Source organism: Orcinus orca, chromosome 20 (assembly GCF_937001465.1).
Source record: "Orcinus orca chromosome 20, mOrcOrc1.1, whole genome shotgun sequence".
Taxonomy (NCBI): Eukaryota; Metazoa; Chordata; class Mammalia; order Artiodactyla; family Delphinidae; genus Orcinus; species Orcinus orca.
Window position 1 is genome coordinate 13032803 of NC_064578.1, and position 22377 is coordinate 13055179.

Below are 22377 nucleotides of genomic sequence, written 5' to 3' on the forward strand. Positions count from 1 at the left end.
TGGCCTCCGGGATAGCTCACGCCAATGAGTACTCCTAAGTACCTCTGCCACCAATGTCCTTGTCCCTGCAGTGAGCCACAGCTACCCCCTGCCGCTCTAGGAGACCCTCCAAGTCCAGCAATGAAGTCACTGCTTTTCCCCCTGGGCCCTAGTACACACAAGACCTTGCGTGAGCCCTCCAAGAGTGGAGTTTCTGTTTCCCCCAGTCCCGTGGCATTCCTGCGATCAAGCCCTGCTGGCCTTCAAAGCCAAATGTTCTGCGTGCTCCTCCTCCTGATGCCAGACCCCCAGTCTGGGGAGCCTGAAGTGGGGCTCAGAACTCTTACTCCTATGGGAGAACCTCTGCGATATACTTATTTTCCAGTTTGTGGGTTGCCCACCCAGTGGGTATAGGATTTGATTATATCATTAATGTGCCCCTCCTACCATCTCACTGTGGCCTGTCTTTGGAAGTAGAATATCTTTTTTGGTAGGTTCCAGTCTTTTTTGATGGTTGTTCAGCAGTTAGTTGTGATTTTGGTGTTTTTGCGAGTGGAGGTGAGCTCAGGTCCTACTACTCCACGGTCTTGTCCCCTTCACTTATTTTTCATTTGTAACATCTCTAATTGGTTCTTCTCATAACTACCTGTTCTTGATTCTTATTTACTGTTTTCTTCTCTGTTGTTCTGAAGATATTCAATATACGTTTGATTGCTCTGTTGCCTTTCCCCCTCAGTTCTGAGGCCTTGATTTATTTTGTTTATCATCTTTCTTACGGTATTAGTGTCCCTTAACTGCAGTTGACCCTTGAACAGCATGGGGTTAGGAGTGCTGCACGTCCACATAGTTAAAAACCTGTGTATAGTGTCAGCCCTCCATATATGTTGGGCCCTCCCTATCTAAGTTCCACATCCACAGATTCAACCAGTCACAGATCATGTAGTCCTGTAGTGTTTACTATTGAAAAAAATTCTCATATAAGTGGACCTGTGTAGTTCAAACCCTTGTCATTGAAGGGTCAACTGTATTTGGTGATTCTTGGTTGTGCCTTGAGGATTTCATAGAAGTCTCATGACTACATGCTACAGCCCTAGCTACTGCAGCTTCCCATCTGCTTTCTTTCTTTATCTTTTTTTTATAGTAGCTAAAAGTTTGTTGTAGGGAAGGGGAGGTTTTAGGATACACCTAATTCAGTCTCTTAAAATCTATCCCATGGCATTTTATTCTTTTATGTTAAGTCACTCATCTTTTTTATTGTAGTTGTTTATTTATATAACTGCCCTGTGAGACTGTATAGTCTTCAAAGGTAAGGATTGAGTCTCATTCGTAGCTGGCATCTAATGCTCTGTTCTCATGTGGTAAATGGTGAGTTGAACTGAACTTCCTGGCTTGTGCTTGCTGTCGAGTCAGGGTTATTGCTCCAGGGAAAGGCAGAGAGCCTGATGTATGCTCCAGAAGGGATCTTGACAAGGAATAGCCCTGGAAGGAAGAAGAAACCAGGAATCTTGAGAGGGTTTCCTTCCCCTTAGACTCCAGTACAACCTGCTCTTTATCCATAATGTTTATACATTTGGTTTGCTATTAGCCCTGGGGTTGTAAATCTATTATAATTCTCCTTTGTGAGGAAATCCTGATTCCTGTTACCTAGGAATTAGAAATGAAAGGTACCTGTATAGAAAAGTGAGGAATGTACTAAGAACTTAATGCTTCAGCCAGGAAACATGGATTATCAATACCTGATCCACCTCTTAACTTGCCCATAACTGTTATGCCCTAGATTATTGAATGTCTGAAAGAAAACAAGAAGCAGCTGAGCACCCGTTGCCACCAGAAAGTCTTTAAGCTGCAGGAGACAGAGATGATGGACCCAGAACTAGACTATACACTCATGAGAGTCTGCAAGCAGATGATAAAGGTAAGGGACCCAAAACCAAGGGTTGAGCACAGGGTAAGTCAACATAACAAAAACACAAACTTCTTTAAATTTCAGAGAAAATTCATATAATCTCTCAATGTCAACCTGTTTTATACAGCTACGGCTGTGGTTCTCGAAGTCTGGTCCCTATACCTGCAGCGTCAGCACCACCTGGGAACTTACAAAGTCTCAGGCCCCACCCCGATCTCTGAGTCAAGCTCTGGGAGTGGCGCCCTCTGTTTTCACAAGCCCCCGGGGGTTCCAATGAAGCTCAAGTTTCAGAACCACTAAGCTAAGATAGCTAACCTCACTTTGACCTGAGGAAGAAGTAAATAGATGTCCATTAAATATGTGATTGGTTTTCAGCGCGGTTGGTGGTAGGTATACTGAGGAGGCCACCATCAAATGTCCTGATCATCCATCTATCACCATCAAAGGCTTTTTTTGTTCTACAGGTTGTTTTGCTTCATTTACTTCTTCAATAAATGCCCCCTGCAGCAGGGCTGACTGGAGAACCTGGATGTCAGTTCCTTTATTTGTCCACACGTACAAAGAGATTAAACTTACACCTTACTAAATAAGGTGCTAACCCCTTATTTCAGCTTCCCTTTAAAATAAAATGATACTCCTCACCCTATCAATAAACTCCAAAGAGAACTGTGAAAGTTAGAAGTCTCTTTAGCTGGGTCTGGAAGAGTTGAGTCCTCTGTAAAAGTGGAAATGTCAGGCTCTGATTTGAAGGAGGTTTGTAAGATTTTGACTTCTATAAAAATCAGTCAGCAGGGGCTTCCCTGGTGGCGCAGTGGTTGAGAGTCCGCCTGCCGATGCAGGGGACACGGGTTCGTGCCCCGGTCTGGGAGGATCCCACATGCTGCGGAGCGGCTGGGCCCGTGAGCCATGGCCGCTGAGCCTGCGCATCCGAAGCCTGTGCTACACAACGGGAGAGGCCACAGCAGTGAGAGGCCCGCATACCGCAAAAAAAAAAAAAAAAAATCAGTCAGCACTCCATGTCCCCATATTAAGATAACAGTGGACTATAATTAATAGACTGTGGATTAGCAGATATAGATAGAGTTTATCACTAGTCCAAAATGAATCTCTGACTTCAAGGACACTAACAAGTGTACGGGGGCTGGCTCCGCAGGATTTGGTAGGATTATAGCCCCTCTGGTTAAAGGGGTGAACCAGATAGGTCCTTCCCCCACATCCCTGTTCACACTGGTTGCTGGGTAATTCCTAAATTTCCCATTGGGATTGGCTAGATGTGGCTTGAGGGCTAGGTGGTCACCTGGTACAATGTTACGTTCATGCAAAAACAGTATGTAAGCTTACGAGAGGCCGTGTAATGTAGCATAGCCATGTAAGTAGGGAACGCGTCCTATCCAAAATAGGAACAGGTAGTAGAAAGAAATTGAGAAATATAGTAGAGAATAGGTAAAGGGGAACTTGAGGCTGGGTGATTATTCAGGCTTACCATTTCTCGTCCCAAGTGATGCCTTTAGGTTCTGTCATAAGCTCCCCAAAAGATGTAAGAGTGATAAATATGGTGTTAATTGCCATATTTGGGTAACTACTTCTATAAAACTTTGTTTCTTTGCAGAGATTCTGTCCAGAAGCGGATTCCAAAACGATGTTGCAATGCTTGAAGCAAAATAAGAATAGTGAATTGATGGATCCCAAATGCAAACAGATGATAACCAAGCGCCAGATCACCCAGAACACTGGTAACATTTTGGCGTGGCTTTCCTGGTCCTGCTGGGTATGGCTTGAAAGGAATTGAGTGGGCATATACTTGCCTAATTAAACTAAAGGTGCTTTCTTGCTCCTGAATGTTAAGGGAAGAGTCCGGATGTGATGAGCAAAGTGAGTTACTTCTTCCTTGAAGAGCATCTAGAAGAACAGAATGAAAGTCATGGGAAAGAGGAGGCTGAAAACATAGGACACTTGCCTTTGAAGGGTGTACAAAACGAATTAGGGCTAAAGCTCATTGAAAAGTCTAGAAATTTAGTAAAACTTCACGCATGTGGCAGGAGACTATGTGGGTAATCTGTTTTAGAACAGAGAAATTTAAGCTCTGAGTTGCAAGACCTTGTAACTTAGTGGTCAAGTTGAGTTGGATAGTCTGTTCTCAGAATTTTCAAAAATATGTATCATGGGGAAGGTTGCTGATGTCTGCTAGATTTTTGTGAGGACTGCTTAGAATGTTGGCCTCAATAGATCCTGCAGAGCTGCTGCAGAGTACGTTTCCTGGGGGTTTCCACGTCTGCTCTTCCACCACAGTATATTGCTGATTTAAAACAGCGTGTTGAGGGAGTTCCCTGGTGGCCTAGTTAGGATTCTGGGCTTTCACTGCCGTGGCCCGGGTTCAATCCCACAAGCCGCAGGACATGGCCAAAAATAAAATAAAATAAAACAGTGTAGTGAGAGCTCAGTAAACATTTACCAAGTAAACAAATCAGTGGTTTATTAGTGGTCGTTGACTTAATATGCCCCCTTTGGGTAAGTGGATCTCAAAACATTTGTGAATCCAGGTGGAGTGTTTTATCCTGTGCTTATTCCTTTCTGCTCTAGATTACCGCCTAAACCCTGTGCTGAGGAAAGCCTGTAAAGCTGACATTCCTAAATTCTGTCATGGTATCCTGACTAAGGCCAAGGACGATTCGGAGTTAGAAGGTCAAGTCATCTCTTGCCTCAAGTTGAGATATGCTGACCAGGTAAACTGCCCTGGGCTTTCCACAGAGTGTACTTATGGAACCTCCACTAGTCCTGGCAGTTTTTTCTTTGGAGGTCCGTAGCTTGCTGCTACTTTCCCTAAGACCTTTTTGCACACCTTCCCCAAGCCAGGGCCCAGATAAAAAGCTGACATGTTCTAATAGGCTGGCATACTCTCCCTTGTCACATGTAGCGCCTCTCTTCAGACTGTGAAGACCAGATCCGGATTATTATCCAGGAGTCTGCTCTAGATTACCGACTGGATCCTCAGCTCCAGCTACACTGCTCGGATGAGGTAGGATTTGGGGACAAAACGGGTTGTGAACAGAGCTGGTCAGAGAAGTTTTACTGGAGAAAAGTTCTTTACTCTGTTTCCCTTCAGCCCTGAATCCAGGGCTCTTCTAGGCTCTCCACTGTCTGAGTTCCTGGTTCTGTGTAACACTGAATTTGGTTTGTCCTTAGTCCTATCACTATTCAGTTTTGATTCCATATTTCTCTATTGAACAGCATTTTTGTTTATTATATCTGTCTACGTCTAGTTTGTCCTTCCCTCTCCTTATTCTGATGTTCAACGCAGAATACTCCCAACACATGCCAGAAGGATAAAAGTGCTCCTGTAATGCCTCTACCGAAGTGCCAGTTCTTGGATATTACTTGACTTTCTAGCTAGAAAAGGTCATGTAGTGAACCTTGTTCAACATATGTCCATTTTATGGGAACATGGCTAAAGATATTTCAAAAAAGCTTACTCACAAAGCTGTCCAAAGAAGGTTAAATTTTTAACTGTGCTGCAGGATATGTGTCAGGACCCCTTTGTGTGTGTGTGTGTGTTTCCAAGTTGTGTAGCTGGGTTGACTCTGAACCTCTGTCAATGTCAAGCATTTGCTTTTAGGATTTTACTTGGCTGTATGACCTTCCTCTTGAGGAATCAGAGAGTAGCCTTCTTTGTGACCAGCCCTGGGACAGTCTGACTCAGGTCTTGGGGTTGACAGCATGAAGATACATGTATTGACTGTTTTTCAATTCTGTGCCAGTCCTCGTGAAGGAGAACAGAGCCTGGCATCCCATATGGGAGGGAGGGGAGTGAAATCCACCAGGAATCCGTTTGAGAAGAGCCCCGGGCACATGTGTGGGAGGATCTCCAATCGACATGCTTCAGAGACCAAGGTGTCTCGTGAGAGTAGGGGTTCCCTTGTTTTTTGTGTGTGTCCTGAACAGATTGCCAGTCTATGTGCCGAAGAAGCAGCAGCCCAGGAACAGACAGGACAAGTAGAGGAGTGCCTCAAAGTTAACCTGCTCAAAATCAAAACAGAAATGTGTAAGAAGGTAACTCCCATCAGTCACCATTTTCTCTCACTTGCTTTTCTCTGCTCTTCTTCCTCTTAAAGCTATAGTCTGTACATGTTAGTGATCAAATCTAAACCTTCCTTCCCAGAATTCTATCTTGTTCCCTCTTACCAAACTAATTTGCCTTTTGACCATTAATGGTCTGTAACTTAAATAGTTTTTCACATGTACTAATTACTTGAGAATATGTCTCATCCCCATGACTAGACCATTGTTTAAGGTCATTGTTTAAGTGCTATGCCAAAGTAAAATGTCAATTCCAATATATCAGTAAGCGTACTGCATTTGTCAAAGTCAATGAAACTACAAATTCAGTTCATTTCAGAAACATCACATTAAAAACAAATTTATCAAAATATGATAGCTGGACTTCTCTGGTGACGCAGTGGTTAAGAATCCTCCTGCCGGTGCAGGGGACACAGGTTCGAGCCCTGGTCCGGGAAGATCCCACATGCTGTGGAGCAACTAAGCCTGTGTGCCACAACTACTGAGCCTGCGCTCTAGAGCCCGTGAGCCACAACTACTGAGCCTGCCCTCTAGAGCCCACAAGCCACAACTGCTGAGCCTGTGTGCCACAACTACTGAAGCCCACACGCCTAGAGCCCATGCTCTGCAACGAGAGAAGCCACCACAATGAGAAGCCCACACACCACAACAAAGAGTAGCCCCCACTCACCACAACTAGAGAAAGCCCACGTGCAGCAACAAAGACCCAACGCAGCCAAAAATAAATTAATTAAAAAAAAGAGATAGCTAAGCATGCATTATCTTACAAAATTGAAAGTGAAATAATGTATTTGATCTTTTTAAAAAAACTTAATCTCTTTTTGGAAAAGTGTTTCAATGATATTACTGAGTCACTGTGAATATTGTGTGCAGATATTTTCATCTGCTAAAAATGTTTCTAATTCCACATGGTCTGAGGAGTGGCAGAAGTTGGCTAAAGGCTAAATCCAGATATTTTCCTTTGAATACTTTTTCATCAAATTATCCCATTTAACTTCAAGGAGGATTTTTGAACAACATTTCAGGGTTTTTTTTGTTTTTGTTTGTTTTATTGTTGTTTTACAGTCTGTGAAGCACAAAGTAATTTTTACTTAAGAAAGTAATTTTTGACTGTCTTTACCTGCTATAATTTCATCATGTATAAATGGAGAGTCTGCAGAGTTGATTTCAGTTCTATCATGTTTATATTCCTGTTGTTCAGAACATCTTTAAACTCAAATAAGAATTATTCTTGCAGTAGAAGTTATGCTCTGTCAGTTCTTTCTTTCCTTTTGAGGATAATGGAAGTAAAATGAAACATTTTGCAAATGTACCTTTCTGTTTGGGAATTTTAATATAGCTTATTACTCTGATTTTCAATTTTCACATTTTCAGACATATAAAGTAACAAAATAACTGCACACTAACACTTAGTATTTAATAATATAGCATACCAGAGTGCCCAAAACCCAATTCTGATCTTAAACTTGCCTCGCTTTGCTTATTAGCAAACAGCTCTGCATACGCTAGGTCCCCAAATTGTATTTATTGAATTAAATTGGATGCTAGCCGTCTGCGTTCTTTGCATCATCACCACATTGCCACCTATCTCAGAGTAGCCTCTGTTGGCTTAATCGTCCCTCCTTGACTTTTTTGTTTGTATGTAAAGTATTTACAGACAACGGATCTGATGTATTTCCTCTATAAAAGCTCTGTCTATGATCTTCCCTTCTTAGGAAGTGTTAAACATGCTGAAGGAGAGCAAAGCAGACATCTTTGTGGACCCAGTTCTTCATACAGCTTGTGCCCTGGACATTAAACACCACTGTGCAGCCATCACCCCTGGCCGAGGGCGTCGTAAGTCACGGTGTTCACTCTGACCCTGTCTGAACTATCTTGGGAGGAGCAAAGACTCCCTCTGAGACATCAGTTCCAGCTACTCTGTTCTGTAGCTGCAGCTCAACCGTAGACAGCATCCACTGGGGGCCTGGTTGATGCCTTTGTGGCAAAGTGAGTTTAGGAGTAATCCTGCTGCAGGTTTGAACTGATAGAGCCATGACCCGAGGTAAAGATTTGATGACAAGAGGAAGTTGAGTTATTTATCAGGGAGGCAAAAGTTAAGCTATCATCATGGCCCTCTTCCCTGCCTTGTCCAACCTTGAACAGCTTCATCAGCTTCCCCGGTGGCCACAGTGGGCTCAGCAGACAGGTTCTGTGTGAGGTGGAACCTGGGCAGGTATATGGTTGTTTCTGAGCCATGTGTGTCCAATGAATAAAATGAGAGAGGTTTTAAGAGAGACTCTGGACAGCCAACCTTAAATATTCTTCTCCATGGTAGCTCTTGGGTTAAGTGTCCTTGAAGGGATTTAACTTTGTATAGCCTCCAGATCTGAATTCTCTGGTGGTTAGGTACCCTTCTCCCCATCCTTACCGAAATTTCTGTTCTGTACAGCTTCAGACGCTTCTTATCCCTTTCCGTTGCACAGAAATGTCCTGCCTTATGGAGGCCCTGGAGGATAAGCGGGTGAGGTTACAACCTGAGTGCAAAAAACGCCTCAATGACCGGATTGAAATGTGGAGTTATGCAGCAAAGGTAATGACCACGAGAATCACCTGATGTGGCGTCTCCTCTGTCAGTTTCCCAGGTCTCTTTGAGATACTTCACTGGCCTCCTTGTCCTTGTTGTGAGACTGGCAGTAGGTTTATTTGAAAAAATCTCTCAGTGTACCATAAGACGCCTGGGCTCTGTGAGCCTGGAGCCATCATCTCCAGGTAGCACAGCAGAGACATTAATTAGTCCCTTCTTTCGTCATTGGTTTCCGCCTTTGAGCCGCCAAGCGTTGCTTCACAGTGACTCCACTGCTAGTTTTCTGTTGGCAGATGTTGGTGCTTAAATCAGATTAATCTGGAGCCTCCTTGCTCTGTTCTGAGTACATGGATGAGCACAGAAGCAGCCCAGACCTCTCTGGGCTGGACCCTTTTCAGCACCCAGGCTAAGTTGAGACTCAACGGAACAGGTCCGTGTGCGCCTGGGGAGCCTTTTGGTCCTGATTCTGCTGTAGTAGCCTACCACAGAGGTCCACTGGAGAAAGCACTGAGGAAAACTGAGGATGAAAACTGGTTAGACTCTGAGTGTCCACGATTGGGGGAGTGATTAAGTATATTCAGTCAGCATAAGTCATGTTTGCAAGTTGTTTTTGGTGGGGGGCGGATGCTGATGATATGATGGTGAGTGAAAACAAGTCACGACAGAGAATTAGCACCCGACAGAATCTCAGCTTTTCTCTTTGTTTTTAAAAAGACAGCAACGTGAAGAAAATAAATCAAAATATGTAAGAACCTGTGACCTTGTGCAAGTCACTTGACCACTTCCCACCCCTCGGGCCTCCGGGCCTTCATCTGTAGCGTGGGAGTAGTAAAATGTATGTCCCAGGACTAATGTGAGGACTAAACGATTGAAACATGCTGAGCCCTTTGCCAGCACACCATCAGGTCCTCTGTGAGAGCTGTTACTACGTGGGCGGCAGTGATCACTGTGATGAATTGTATGATCGGGAAAAACAGTTGTAGCTCGGTGTTTGATTTTCTTGCCCGTTGCCCTCCTCTCTCCCCAAAAGAAATGACCTAAGTTACAGTAGCAGTCCAGGGGGGCAAGTTAGAGCAAGCATTGTCCCAGCCCACTTCTCTCCGAGGATGATGCCCCTGTGTGTTTTCCAGGTGGCCCCCGCGGATGGCTTCTCTGACCTCGCCATGCAAGTGATGACATCCCCTTCAAAGAACTACATTCTCTCTGTGATCAGTGGGAGCATCTGCATACTGTTCCTGATTGGCCTGATGTGTGGACGTATCACCAAACGAGTGACACGAGAGCTCAAGGACAGGTAGAGCCACCTTGAGCACCAGAGGAACTACCTGTCCAGTGCCCAGTTTGTACAGCCCTCCTGTATAGCGTACCCACCCACCTCGTCCTTCTGCGAGGTGACACCAACACCCATGTTAGAGCAGCAGCAGGTATCCACCGCATTGTCCCGTCTCAGACTTCACCCGTGTCCATGGTATCCTCCTCCTCGACCATTTGTGCAGCAGCTGGCCGCTTTGGGTATTGCCTTTGTTGGCAAACTCGGGTTTACCTGCCCATAGACAAGTCTCTCATACCGATGGAACTACCAGTACTTCCAGAACCAACTCACCTGACCTGCAACTCAAACGATTTTTTTTTTTAAAAACACCAAAAAAAAAAAAAAAGAAATTTTTAAAGAAAAAAATGTATATAGTAACACATCTCCTCCAGGCTTGATTTGAGCAATGGGGTTATTTCTTCTGTGTGACAGTGTGAAATGAAGGCAGGACTTTAGAGGGGAAACACACCACCCAACATGCTGTAACTGGGATGTCTTGCTTACTTCTCAACAGCACCTTTGGCCCATGTCAGGGCCATGGACTTCACCGAGTAGTGGGAAACGACTAACCAGCCCGCTTTGGGTCTTGTTTTCTTCTGCTGAAACAGTGATGCCTTCCAGTTCCTACCCTAGTAGAGCCACTGCTGGTCAGGACCCCACAGCCGTGGGCATTTGTGTGATCTCCTCACCTCAGTGGAGTAGAGCATGAGCTTCCCTAGGCCGAGGGCAGGTGGGTTGGAGAGGGGATCAGAAGTGTGTGCAGCTGATCTGTCCACTGATCTGCATGGAGAGGCTGGACCCTGAGGCCCAAGGCAGAGTGCCCCAGTGACCTTCCTCCTCCAGGGCACTGCAGGACTCAAGTCGCGTTCGGATTAATCCTGCTGGGGTGGCAGTTCCTCCAGAAGCCCTCCGCTTCACCGGGAGGCCGTGACTCTGGGGGCCGGAGCTCAGGGCAGGAAGGAGGAGCGGGGTATTGATTGACTTTGCTTTACTTCCCAGGTGAGACAATGGCTTATAAAGACTTAGCCTGGTCTCAGGGTGTGACTGGCAGTCCAACCTGACCTTTCTGCAGGTTCAAGGCCACCTTCCCAGACAAGCTCCTTTAGACCTCTACATGGAGAGGGTGTGGAAAATTACTACATTAAAAGATGGAGGCGTTTCTCCGTTTTTTCTTTCTGTCCGTTTGCTGCATACACCCACTACAGTAGGCATTGGCTAAATGTACTTTGATGATTCATCAGTCTTTCCTGAATCTGAGCTTTATGGAAGCAATATTCCTGACCATCCCTCGTCCCTCCAGTGTAGAGATGACAGGCTTGGAGTATAAAAAGGGAGGAGTGCAGGCATCACAGTTCAACCTGGTGCACCTGGACTTGAGTTTGGGGCATGGAATCCAGTGGCTGCACAAGAGGGCGGCGTGTACAGTAGAAGATATATTTATATAATATATATTTTATTAACCTGTTAGACTCCACAAAGTATTATAAATCACGTGCCTAAAACTGTCCACGTAGACCATGCTCCATCCCTTGCCCTGCGCCTCTTTGCCGCTGTGCACACGTGCTGAGGGACCTCCCCACATCTGTCTTCCCTGGAATGTGTTCAGTACAAAGTGGGTCAGTTTGTGGCTCGGTTGATCCAAATGACTCCTTGTCTAACCTGACTGACATATTTGAATACTGTGGTTTTCTTCTTTTTCTTTCTTCTTCCTTTTTACTACCCTTCCTGGAGGCAGTGGGTTCTAGAAGCTGCATATCCTCCCTGCCTAGGGTACTCCAAGTCATGAAGGGGAGCTTCCAAGCTGCTTGGTCCCCCAAGTCCTGCTCTTAGGGTCTTCCTGATTCTTAGCAACTGTCCTGGGGTTCTTCAGCCTCATAAAACTTGAAACTCTTGGAGTCCGAGCAGCGCCCCCTCCTACCACCACTTTTGGACTGAACTGAGCTGATCTAGATAGTCCACCTCCAGGGGCTCCCCCCTGGGTGGTGGGGTCTGGGATCGAGGACCGGGGATATATCTGTACACAGGCCCCCACTGACATGTCTGATGTGGTTTACAGGATAGAATGACTGTTCCCTGTTTGATGAGAGTGGGAGTACCATTCTCCATCTCTGCAGTCTCCCTCCCAGTGTATGTAAAAGATCTCCATAGTTTAATGTGTCTAGATACTTTTGTTCTTTCTGAACTGAGAGATGATCTCAATTGTCTGCAGCAGATCTGGAAGTTTGAAAAGGAGTTTGATTCTTGAAACATTTGTCATCTTTAGAAATGATCCGGATAGATAGAAGGGATAACTCAGCTGGTATCTTTGATTGCTCGTTGTCAGAAAACATTTCACCATCCGACTTGGAGTAGTTTCAGTGACTGGTTTTTAGAATAGTTTCATATGACTGAGCAGTTTCCTGCATCCAAGGGGCCCAGCACCATCTGAAACTACGGCCCAACTATATCCATTTCTGTACCTCATTGGTGTAACAAAACAGGTTCTGGGACACCTCTGGTTACTGGGCTCATAGGTCACTCTTGGGTAAATCAGCTAGTCAAGAATTAGTCAAGAAGAAACCATGGCCCTAGTGGAGCTGATGACAGACCTGTGTCCTTTTTCTCTTCTGATGTCTAGCCCATGAACAATAACATAAGCAGCAGGTAGGGTTTTTGTCCAAGGCCAAGGCTCCAAGCACTTGCTGAAGATTCCAGTAGCCAGAGAACTCATCAGGCCTTGTCAGCTCACACCAGTGTCTCAGAGACTCAGACTTGGTGTCTCTACAACACCCCAGAGGTGCCAGGAGGTCACTCTCTGGGCTGGAGGCCCTGCAGTGCAGGAGGTCAGAAATCTGAGCAGAACGTCAAGAGCAAGGCTGTCTTCTCCCTGCGTCGGAGTTTCTCACACAGAAGGGTGGCTGTGGGAGTGAGACCTTGACCCTGGTGCATCCCTGGCCTTCCCCTGCTATTGCTGCTGTCCCAAGAGAAGTCTGCTAGCAAGATGCTCTGAGGTGGGAGCCATCGCTCGGGCTTGGGTTCACTCCAGCAGGAAAGCCCTCCTTCTTAGCGTTCCCTAAAATTCTGGTACCACTACCAGGCCCAGTGCTATGGATCCCATCAGCTTGTTCTGAGCCAGTGCATCCTTGGAAGCGAGGGGAATTCTAATACTGAGTGAGCAGGTGTTGACTTGTATTCATTGCAGGCCTTTGACCGTCTCACATCCTGCACGTATTCTTCTTGGGGACGCTGGGAAGGAGGGAGATTCTACTTTCCTAGGTGTGCCAGGAAATTACCATCAGATTTCATTTCTTCCTGTTCCCTGAGCTCGAGTAACAAGAGAAGCCAGTAGTAAAGAGTCGTAGGATCGTTTACGTTCTATCAGACAGAGTGCTGACCTCCCGCCACCTTCCCAAAGGAAGATTCACTCTCCTATATCAGCCTGACTTCTGTGCCACCCCCAGGCTTGTGGTACCACTTCTATCCTAAAGAACCCCACTAGTGTGAGTCACCCAGGGAGGGGTAGGTTGCTTTGTGGGACCTCCTTACCTGGTCTCAAGTTCCTCTGAGAAAAGGCCTCCCCATCCCATTTCTTCCCCTCCCCCACCAAAAAGTAAACGTTTTCTGCATATAACTTACTCTAAGCAAGCAGATACGGAGAAGGAACCTGGAGCAGGGACCCTTAGAAGCCAGCCAACACAGCCTGACACATTCAAACTAAATTGGGGCTGTAGAACAAAAAGAAGAATATGGCTTTTTGAATCATGTGCATTTTGGTATGTTTACTTATATTTCTGATTCTTAGGAAATTTGAAAAACCTCAAAGACTCCTTTTATTTATTCTCACCATTTGGACAGCACCTAAGTAATTTTGTAAAATGCAGCATTCCAGTGCCCTGAGTTTCCCCCAGGCCTTTAGGGATACTCCACTCCTAAGTCCCCTCTTCCACACTGGTCTTCAATTCCCAAAGGGCCTGGGGCCAGAGCTGATGTTCTGGTCTCCGTCTCTCTCTCACATGTCTTGGTTGGTTATCTCTCCCACTACACTCCTCTTGGTCCTCCTCTCCCCTAGGACCAGGGTCACATGTCAGGGCAATCAAGTTTGAAGCCCGAATCCCCCTTCCTGCCCAGACCCGAGACAAAAGATCAGTCATTAGCAAACCAGGACTGACTCTTCAGAGTGACAGGTTCATCCAGGCCATCTAGTGAGATCACTGTGGAGACCCAGGGACTGTTTGTCATCTGGAGCACAAAGGTGGGACTGTCTGCTCGGGCTGGTAGTGACAGGATCCTGATGGTGGCTTCCTCTCCTTCTCCCTTCCCAAGAGCTGCCACAACGCACAGGTAGGGGTTTTGGGATACATGCAGTGGAGGAATCTCCTTGGGCAAGGAGAAAATTCAGATAGTGCCTCTATATTCTGTTTCGCCTTCCCCCCAACATAGAATTGACAACTGGACCCCAGAGCCCAGCAGGCCCTGTACCACACACGCTAGATGGTTTGAACAGGTCCCTGTCAGACTGAGGGGCACTAGAGTGAGTGACCGACGGGAGGGGCTGGCAGCCCGAGGCTTCCTGAGCGGCTTCTCCCAACACTATGTTCCCAGGTCAATCGAAGCAGGAAAACAGACTGTACAGCAAATGCTGTGTGAGATCTTAGGCCTTTAACTTTTTTTTTTTAAGAAGGAAAAAAAGAAAAGTAAAACTAACAAGCCTCTTTTGTAAATGGTTTTCCTTTCTATGTATAAAATCCTGGAAGTTTCTTGTTTTTACATGTTCATGCTGTGTAATTTTGAGATGTTACTGAGATTCTGAACATAATGTGCATTTTTTTCTGTACAGATGAAATGGGAGAATTTAATAAAGAGTTTGCAGGTTTTTACTTGTTAAATTTTCTCTGTGGTGACTGGGAGGACTCTCCTCCAACCACATGCTCTGCTGGAAGAAGTCTTCGGAGCTGTGAGTACTGACTGTAAACTTGCCACTGACGCTCAGAAACTTACTGTTAGAATGTCCGTGTTCTTGGCTAATTAGGTCAAACAGAGTAGGACCATAGGCCTTTACAGGAGAGCTGGAAGCCAGATCTGGGGTTTTCTGACTCTCAAGCTCATGTGTCCAGACTTGTTCATTCTACTGATGTGTTTAAGCCATGTGATGAGGCTCCTTCCTGGGGGGAACACATACCTGGAACTTCTCCTTACAGATGTGACACATGGATGGCACCTGGTCTCTGATGGCCGCCTTCCCATTCAGGCCCAGAACTAGGCCACATTTATTTTCTGGGCCCTGCTATGTCCGCGTTTAGTCAGTGCTTGCCTCCCCCTTCCAACAGCCCACCCCTGAGGTCAGTGACCTCATGACACCCTTCCCGAACCTTGTCTTCTACCTCCTCTACTCTCAGCAAAGCCAGTGTGCATCCGGCTGTTAAAAAGTAACAGCTTAAGGAATTGCATGGTAGCAAGGATTTAAGTAGTAATGGCTGTACTAATATTCAAGTAATGAAATGGGATGTTCAGTAAGAAAGGAGGGGTAACCTGGAACCCAGGGTTTCTCCTCAGAACTCCTCAAATCCATTTTCAGCAGCTGTCACTTAGGAGATAGTAGGCCTATGTGTACAGTGGACATGGGAGAAGGTGAAGAGTAGAAGAAAGGAGGGAGCGGTTGAGGGGCATTTTGAGTCCCAGTGTGAATATTCCTTTATCTGGGAGGCTCAGGGCAGCCGTCAGCCCTGAATGCATGCCCTGGGGAGGCTACCTTGCTTTGGTGTAAGTGTAGGCCATGAGCTGTGGGTTCAGGCTCCTCGTCACCTGTATCTCTACAAGGGAGAAGTGGCTCGCCGGCCAAGCTGCCCTCAGCCCCCCGAGGGGACACCGCAGCAGTGAATGGCTTACGTGTTGCCTGGCTGGCACCTTAGCAGTCTCTGAATGAATTGCCCCACTCCCAAATTCTGTGTGTGATTTTTCTGGTAAAAGATCCTTGGCCAACTTCAATCCTCAGAGGCGTTTGGCCTCTGTTTTCCAAAGGGACTAAGAACAGAAGAGTTTTAGCCGAAAAGGGGAGAAGCTTAGACTGTCCAAGTCTCTCACTTAGATGAAAAAGTGAGGTGCAGGAACTTCCCTGATGGTGCAGTGGTTAAGAATCTGCCTGCCAATGCAGGGAACTACGGGTTCGAGCCCTGGACTGGGAAGATCCCACATGCCGTGGAGCAGCTAAGCCCGTGCACCACAACTACTGGGCCTGTGCCCTAGAGCCCATGAGCCACAACTACTGAGCTCATGTGCTGCAACTACTGAAGCCCATGGTCCTAGAGCCCATGCTCCACAACAAGAGAAGCCACCGCAATGAGAGAAGCCCGTGCACCGCAACGAAGAGTAGCCCCAGCTCACCTCAACTAGAGAAAACCTGCGCGCAGCAATGAAGACCCAACGCAGCCCAAAATATATTTTAAAAAAAAAAGAGAGCTTCCCTGGTGGCGCAGTGGTTGAGAGTCTGCCTGCCGATGCAGGGGACACGGGTTTGTGCCCCCGTCCGGGAAGATCCCACATGCCGCGGAGCGGCTGGGCCCGTGAGCCGTGGCCGCTGAGCCTGCGCGTCCAGAGCAACGGGAGAGGCCACAACAGTGAGAGGCCCGCGTACCGCAAAAAAAAAAAAAAAAGAAAAAGTGAGGCGCAGAGGCGGGGAGGGACTTGTTTTCACATACAGCTGATTAGCTGCAAAACGAGAGTGTTTGCCCTTGCAATATGCTTTTTCTCTGACTAACCAGATTGGCTTTGGGACCTGTGTGACCAAACTGAAACTCCAGCCCTCATCCAGCTCTGGCCTGCAGACCCTGGACAGGCCTCCCTTGGGAGCTCTTGACCTTGGTCCTGGGTTCCCACCTCCCCTGCTCAAAACAATAACCCTCAGCACAGCAGTGTCTTCTCAAATTACTTGTTATCTACAGAGAGAAAATAGTAATTTACAGTGGAGAAAACACAGCTAAACCACGTGATCCACGTTAACATCAAGAGGAGCAGAATGAACAGACATCACATGCCTCCTGATATAATGTACTGAGGACACAACATCCTTTCGTCTCCCTGTCAAAAGAGCAGAGCCTGAATCCAATCATAATGAAACATTGGACAAACCCAAGCTGAGCAACATTGTACAAAATAACTGCCCTGCACTCAACACTTATCAATCATGAAAGATAACGACTAAGGAATTGTTCCAGATTAAAGGTGGCTGAAGAAGGACATAATAACTAAATTCAGTGTGTGATCTGGACCAGAAAAAAAATGTTGTTACCTAACACACATCTGAGGTAACCTTTTTGGAGAATTGGGTCACTAGGTTTTTAAGGCTGCCTCTCCACTACGGAGACCAGGGGCCAACAGCAGTTCTTACTTTGTAATAATTTGATGCAACCAATAAAGAAGCCTTGAACATGAAAAAAAACACTTTTTTTGACCATTGTATTGTGTTACACTAAGACTGATGGCTGACTTCGAATCAGAAATGATGGAAGTCAGAAGACAGTGAAAAGACATATTTAAAGTCCTGGGGTGATAAAAAATGCCAATGTAGAATTTTTTTTACCTAATGAACATAACCCTTAAAATAAAGATGTTCTCAGATAAAAGCTTAGAGAATTTGTCACTGTGAGACTTGCACAAAAGGAATCTGAAAGGAAAATCTTCAAGCAGAAGAGAATAATCCTAGATGGAAACACGGAAATGCATGGAGGAGGAGCACTAGAAAAGGTAAATATGTGCTTAAATATTAGCAAAAAGTGAAAATATATATGAACTTTAGTGAAATAAATTTAAGATTAAAAATAAATTTTATTTTTTTTGATATGTAAGAAGTGGATTTATTTAGAGAGAAACACACTCCACAGACAGAGTGTAGGCCATCTCAGAAGGTGAGAAAGGCCTAAATTTTTTTAATTAAAAATATAAATATTGTACAAAGCAATAGAAATGTCTTTAACATATATGTTGACTTAAAATGTCTTTAAAAAAACACACAGGGGTTCCCTGGTGGTGCAGTGGTTGAGAGTCCGCCTGCCGATGCAGGGGACACGGGTTCGTGCCCCGGTCTGGGAAGATCCCATATGCTGAAGAGCGGCTGGGCCCGTGAGCCATGGCCGCTGAGCCTGCGCGTCCGGAGCCTGTGCTCCGCAACGGGAGAGGCCACAACAGTGAGAGGCCTGCGTACCGCAAAAAAAAAAAAAAGCCCACAAACGTTGGTAGGAGGCAAGTGAAGTTGAAGTGCTCTAAAGTTCTAGCCTTACTGGACAAGTGATCAAAGTAATGTATTAGACTATTAAGTCAAATGCTTTGGTGTGGTGGGGGTGTAAATTAGGAGTTTGGGGTTAAAATATACACACTATGTAGAATAGATAACCAGCAAGAACCTATTGTATAGCACATGGAAGTATACTCAATATCTTGAAATAACCTATAATGGAAAAGAATGTCATATATCATGGAAACTGAAATGCAGACTACAGTGAGATCAGCTGCACACACACCTGAATGGTTAAAATGAAAAGACAGAATGTTTCGTTTTGGCAAAGAAGTGAAACCACTGGAATCCTCGTACAAATGTATTTTATCTGTTTTTGTTCATATTCCAAAATCAGAAAGAAATATTTGAAACCATTATTAGTAGCAGAGTGTGGGTTTACGATTATGGGAGGTGTTTTAAATTTTAATATTTCTCCTCCCGTTTTAATTGTATTTTTCATGCTTTAATCAGACAAAAATGTTCAAGTTTCACATTTTGAAAAGAACAAGCCCCTTCCGCACCACACACAGACACCAAGGCCCGGGACCTAAGGACGTCTCACCTTCATCTCTCCCGGCCTTCCAGCCACGCTCATCCCTGATGCCGCCGGCTCAGAACCTCGCGAGTCCTCCCCACCCTCCTCTCCCTACCCCCTCCGTCACCCCTCCAGGGCCCTCCGTCTTAGTCCTTGGCCTCTCTCTCCCTCACCCTCTCTCCCATCAGGGTCAGGGTCCGTCTTTGCTGAGGACGGCTCAGTTTCCCCCGGTCTCAGTTCCCGAAGGAGAACGAGGAACAGACCCCGCCCCCTGCCCCTTCGTAGCCGGGCTCCACCGGCACGCGCCCTCTGTCTCCGGTCCTGCAGGTCCCTCTCCCACCCAGCCTCCCTCCACCGAAGCCTGCGGAGCCCAGGTCTGCTTTGCCTGCCGCCTGGGTGGCGCCCAGCCTCCCTGCTGCTCCCGCTGCCCCCACTCCTGCTCCAGCCCATCCTCCACCAGAACCCCACCACGTGCGCCAGGCCCACCCGCCCAGACCTGCAGTGGCTCCTGTGCCTGCTGGCCGCCACCCCTCCCCAGGTCGGCTCCCCAACCTGCTAGCTGTGTGACTGTGGATAACCCCGTCTCACCTATGCAGTGGGGGGGTGTAGAACCTACATCACAGACTTGTCAGAAAGGTTAAAGGAGAAAACGTCTAGTGCGAGGTGGCTGTCTAATCAGTGTGGCCCACTTCTGCCATTTCTGTTAAGCTTCAGTGGACAGCACTGCAACAAGGTGTCCCCCACTGCCCCCCCGGAGTACTGCCTCTCTGTGCCTGCTGCTGTTCCTCCACCCTTCAACTGCCCTTCCAGGCCTCCCCCAGCCCGTCCATCCAGGTCCAGCCCTGGTAACCTCTCCCCTGCCCGCTGCGCTCCCATCCCTCAGGCCTGTGTTCTTCATGGGGGGTGGCAGTGAGGGGCCCACAGGGTTGTGCACCAGGATTCTGCCCTCCAGCCCATGGCCTCTGATACCCTCCCCAACCTAGGAGGCCCCTTCTTTATTGGCTCCTAAACCAGGATTTGTCTCTTGGGCAACCCCCCCACCCACCCACCCCCCATTAAAAAGGAGAAAGAGGCTAAGGATCTGGGGGTGGGGGGCTGGGAAACAAGGACCTCGCCTGAGGCAGAGAAGAGCAGGGTCCAGCCAAGCCGGGAGACTGTGGCTCCTCTCAGAAGCTTTCCTTGGGTTACCATCTCCATATCTGCCCTGGGACAGAAGGCGCAGCGCTTCTCAAACTGAGCCCTCCTTGTCGGGGGCTTGGTATCTTCTTCCTCCCTAGGTAGGGAGGGTAGGGGACAGACACAGGTGCCTCTCAGTTCAGCAGCCGTGCCCCAGCCTCTGCCCACAGAGCCGCCTCCTCACTGCCTCTCCGTGTCGCTCTCTAAAGGGCGCCTCTGCTTCCTGATGGGTCCGAAGAAGTGGGCAGCAGTTTCTCTTACAGCTCAGTGCTAAAAGCCCCAAGGTTCGGTCATCAGAGACCTGAGACACCCTTTCCTCCCAGGGACCAAGACCTCATGGTTCTGTGATGACAAGATCATCATCATCATCATCATCACAGAAGATAACTGGCCACCTCATCTCCCCCTTGGGTTGGGTTGTTGGGAGGACTCAAGGACAGCGCCTTGCCTGTTGGAAATACTTGGTGAACGAGGTAGGTTTGTGTTTTCCAAGATGGCCACCACAGCCTATCACCTCCCATGTGCCTTCTTTCTTTTTTTTTTCTTTCCTTTTAATTTTTATTGGAGTATGCTTGATTTACAATGTTGTATTAGTTTCAGCTGTACAGCAAAGTGAATCAGTTATACATACATCCACTCTTTTTTAGATTCTTTTCCCATATAGGCCATTACAGAGTATTGAATAGAGTTCCCTGTGCTATACAGTAGGTCCTTATTAGTTATCTATTTTATATATAGTAGTATGTGTATGTCAATCCCAATCTCCCAATTTATCCCTCCCCCCTTAACCCCTGGTAGCCATAAGTTTGTTTTCTACATCTGTGACTCTATTTCTGTTTTGAAAATAAGTTCATTTGCACCCTTCTTTTTAGATTCCACACATAAGCAATATCACATGATATTTGTCTTTCTGTGTCTGACTTACTTCACTCAGTATGAAAATCTCTAGGTCTATCCATGTTGCAGCAAATGGCATTATTTTGTTCTTTTTTTGTGGCTGAGTAATATGCCATTGTATATACGTACCAGAGCTTCTTTATCCATTCCTCTGTTGTTGGACATTTAGGTTGTTTCCATGTCTTGGCTATTGTAAATAGTGCTGCAATGAACATTGAGGGCATTTATCTTTTCAAATTATAGTTTTCTCTGGGTATATGCCTAGGAGTGGGATTGCTGGGTCATATCGTAGCTCTATTTTTAGTTTTTTTAGGAACCTCCATACTGTTCTCCATAGTGACTGTACCAATTTACATTCCCACCAGCAGTATAGGAGGGTTCCCTTTTCTCCACACCCTCTCCAGCATTTATTGTTTGTAGATTTTTTGACGATGGCCATTCTGACCGGTGTGAGGTGGTACCTCACTGTAGTTTTGATTTGCATTTCTCTAGTAATTAGTGATGCTGAGCATCTCTTCATGTGCTTTTCGGCCATCTGTGTGTCTTCTTTGGAGAAATGTCTATTTAGATCTTCCACCCATTTTCTGATTGGGTTGTTTGTTTTTTGATATTGAGCTGCATGAGCTGCACATGCCCTTCTTTCTTTTTCCAACCTAGTATTTTTTATTTTTAAAATTGGCCCACGGTAAACTGCACATACCTAAAGTGTACAATTTGGGGCAATCTAACATGTATACACCTGTGAAGCCGTCACCACTATCAGGGTACTGAGCATATCCATCAACCCTAAGTTTTCTCATGCCCCTTTGTCATCCCTCCCTCTACCCCACCCCTAGCATCTCCATGCAACCACTGGTGTGCTTTCTTGTCACTACAGGTTAATTGCATTTTCTAGACTTTTATATAAATTGAATAATACGGTGCATACACTTATTTTGTCTGGCTTCTTCCACTCAGCATAATAATTTTGAGAGCCATCCATGTTGTTGCATGGATCAACAGTGAATTCATTTTTTTTAATTCAAAAATTTTTTTAATTAAATTTTTTTTTTTATTTTTTGGCTGCATTGAGTCTTCGTTGCTGTGCTCGGGCTTTCTGTGGTTGCAGCGAGTGGGGGCTACCCTTCCTTGCAGTGAGCGGGCTTCTCACCGTGGTGGCTTCTCTTGTTGCGACTCTAGGCACACGGGCTTCAGTAGTTGTGGCACACGGGCTTAGTTGCTCTGTGGCATGTGGGATCTTCCTGGACCAGGGATTGAACCCATGTGCCCTGCACTGGCAGGTGGATTCTTAACCACCACGCCACCAGGGAAGCCCGACAGTGAATTCATTTTTATTGCTGAATTGTATTTCTCTGTATAGCTATACCATAATTTACTTATCCATTCGCCTGTTGATGGACATTTGGGTTGTTTCTCATTTTTGTTTACTTCAGATAAAGCTGCTATGAACATTCATGTGTAAATCTTTGTACGGACATCTGCTTTCATTGCTCTCAGGTAAATAGCTTGGAATTGCGTGGCTGGGTCATATGGTAAGTGTATGTTTAACTTCCCAAGAAACTGCCAAGGATTTTCCAAAGCAGTTGTATGAGAGCATCCTTGACAACCCTGGGCGTGGCAGGTCATTTTTATTTAAACATTCTACTAGGTGTGTAGTGGTATCTCATTGTGGTTTTAATTTGCA

The 22377-nt window shown here is 46.2% G+C and overlaps 1 protein-coding gene across 2 annotated transcripts in view; it reads left to right on the top strand.

Moving 5' to 3' along the window:
• Positions 1-14689, top strand: part of GLG1 (golgi glycoprotein 1) — a 149477-nt gene extending 134788 nt beyond the window's left edge. The window contains exons 19-26 of one of the 2 annotated variants that reach the window (XR_004485066.2): positions 1757-1894; positions 3495-3618; positions 4466-4608; positions 4800-4901; positions 5825-5932; positions 7675-7795; positions 8391-8531; positions 9656-9782. Coding sequence is in view for 1 of the 2 variants with exons in the window: in XM_004273265.4 (XP_004273313.1) it covers positions 1757-1894; positions 3495-3618; positions 4466-4608; positions 4800-4901; positions 5825-5932; positions 7675-7795; positions 8425-8531; positions 9656-9823 (1011 nt within the window). In the remaining variant the exon portion in view is untranslated. Of the gene's footprint in view, positions 1-1756; positions 1895-3494; positions 3619-4465; positions 4609-4799; positions 4902-5824; positions 5933-7674; positions 7796-8390; positions 8532-9655 lie in introns of both variants that reach the window. The other variant, XM_004273265.4, reaches the window with a different exon arrangement.
• The last annotated feature ends 7688 nt before the right edge of the window (positions 14690-22377 follow it).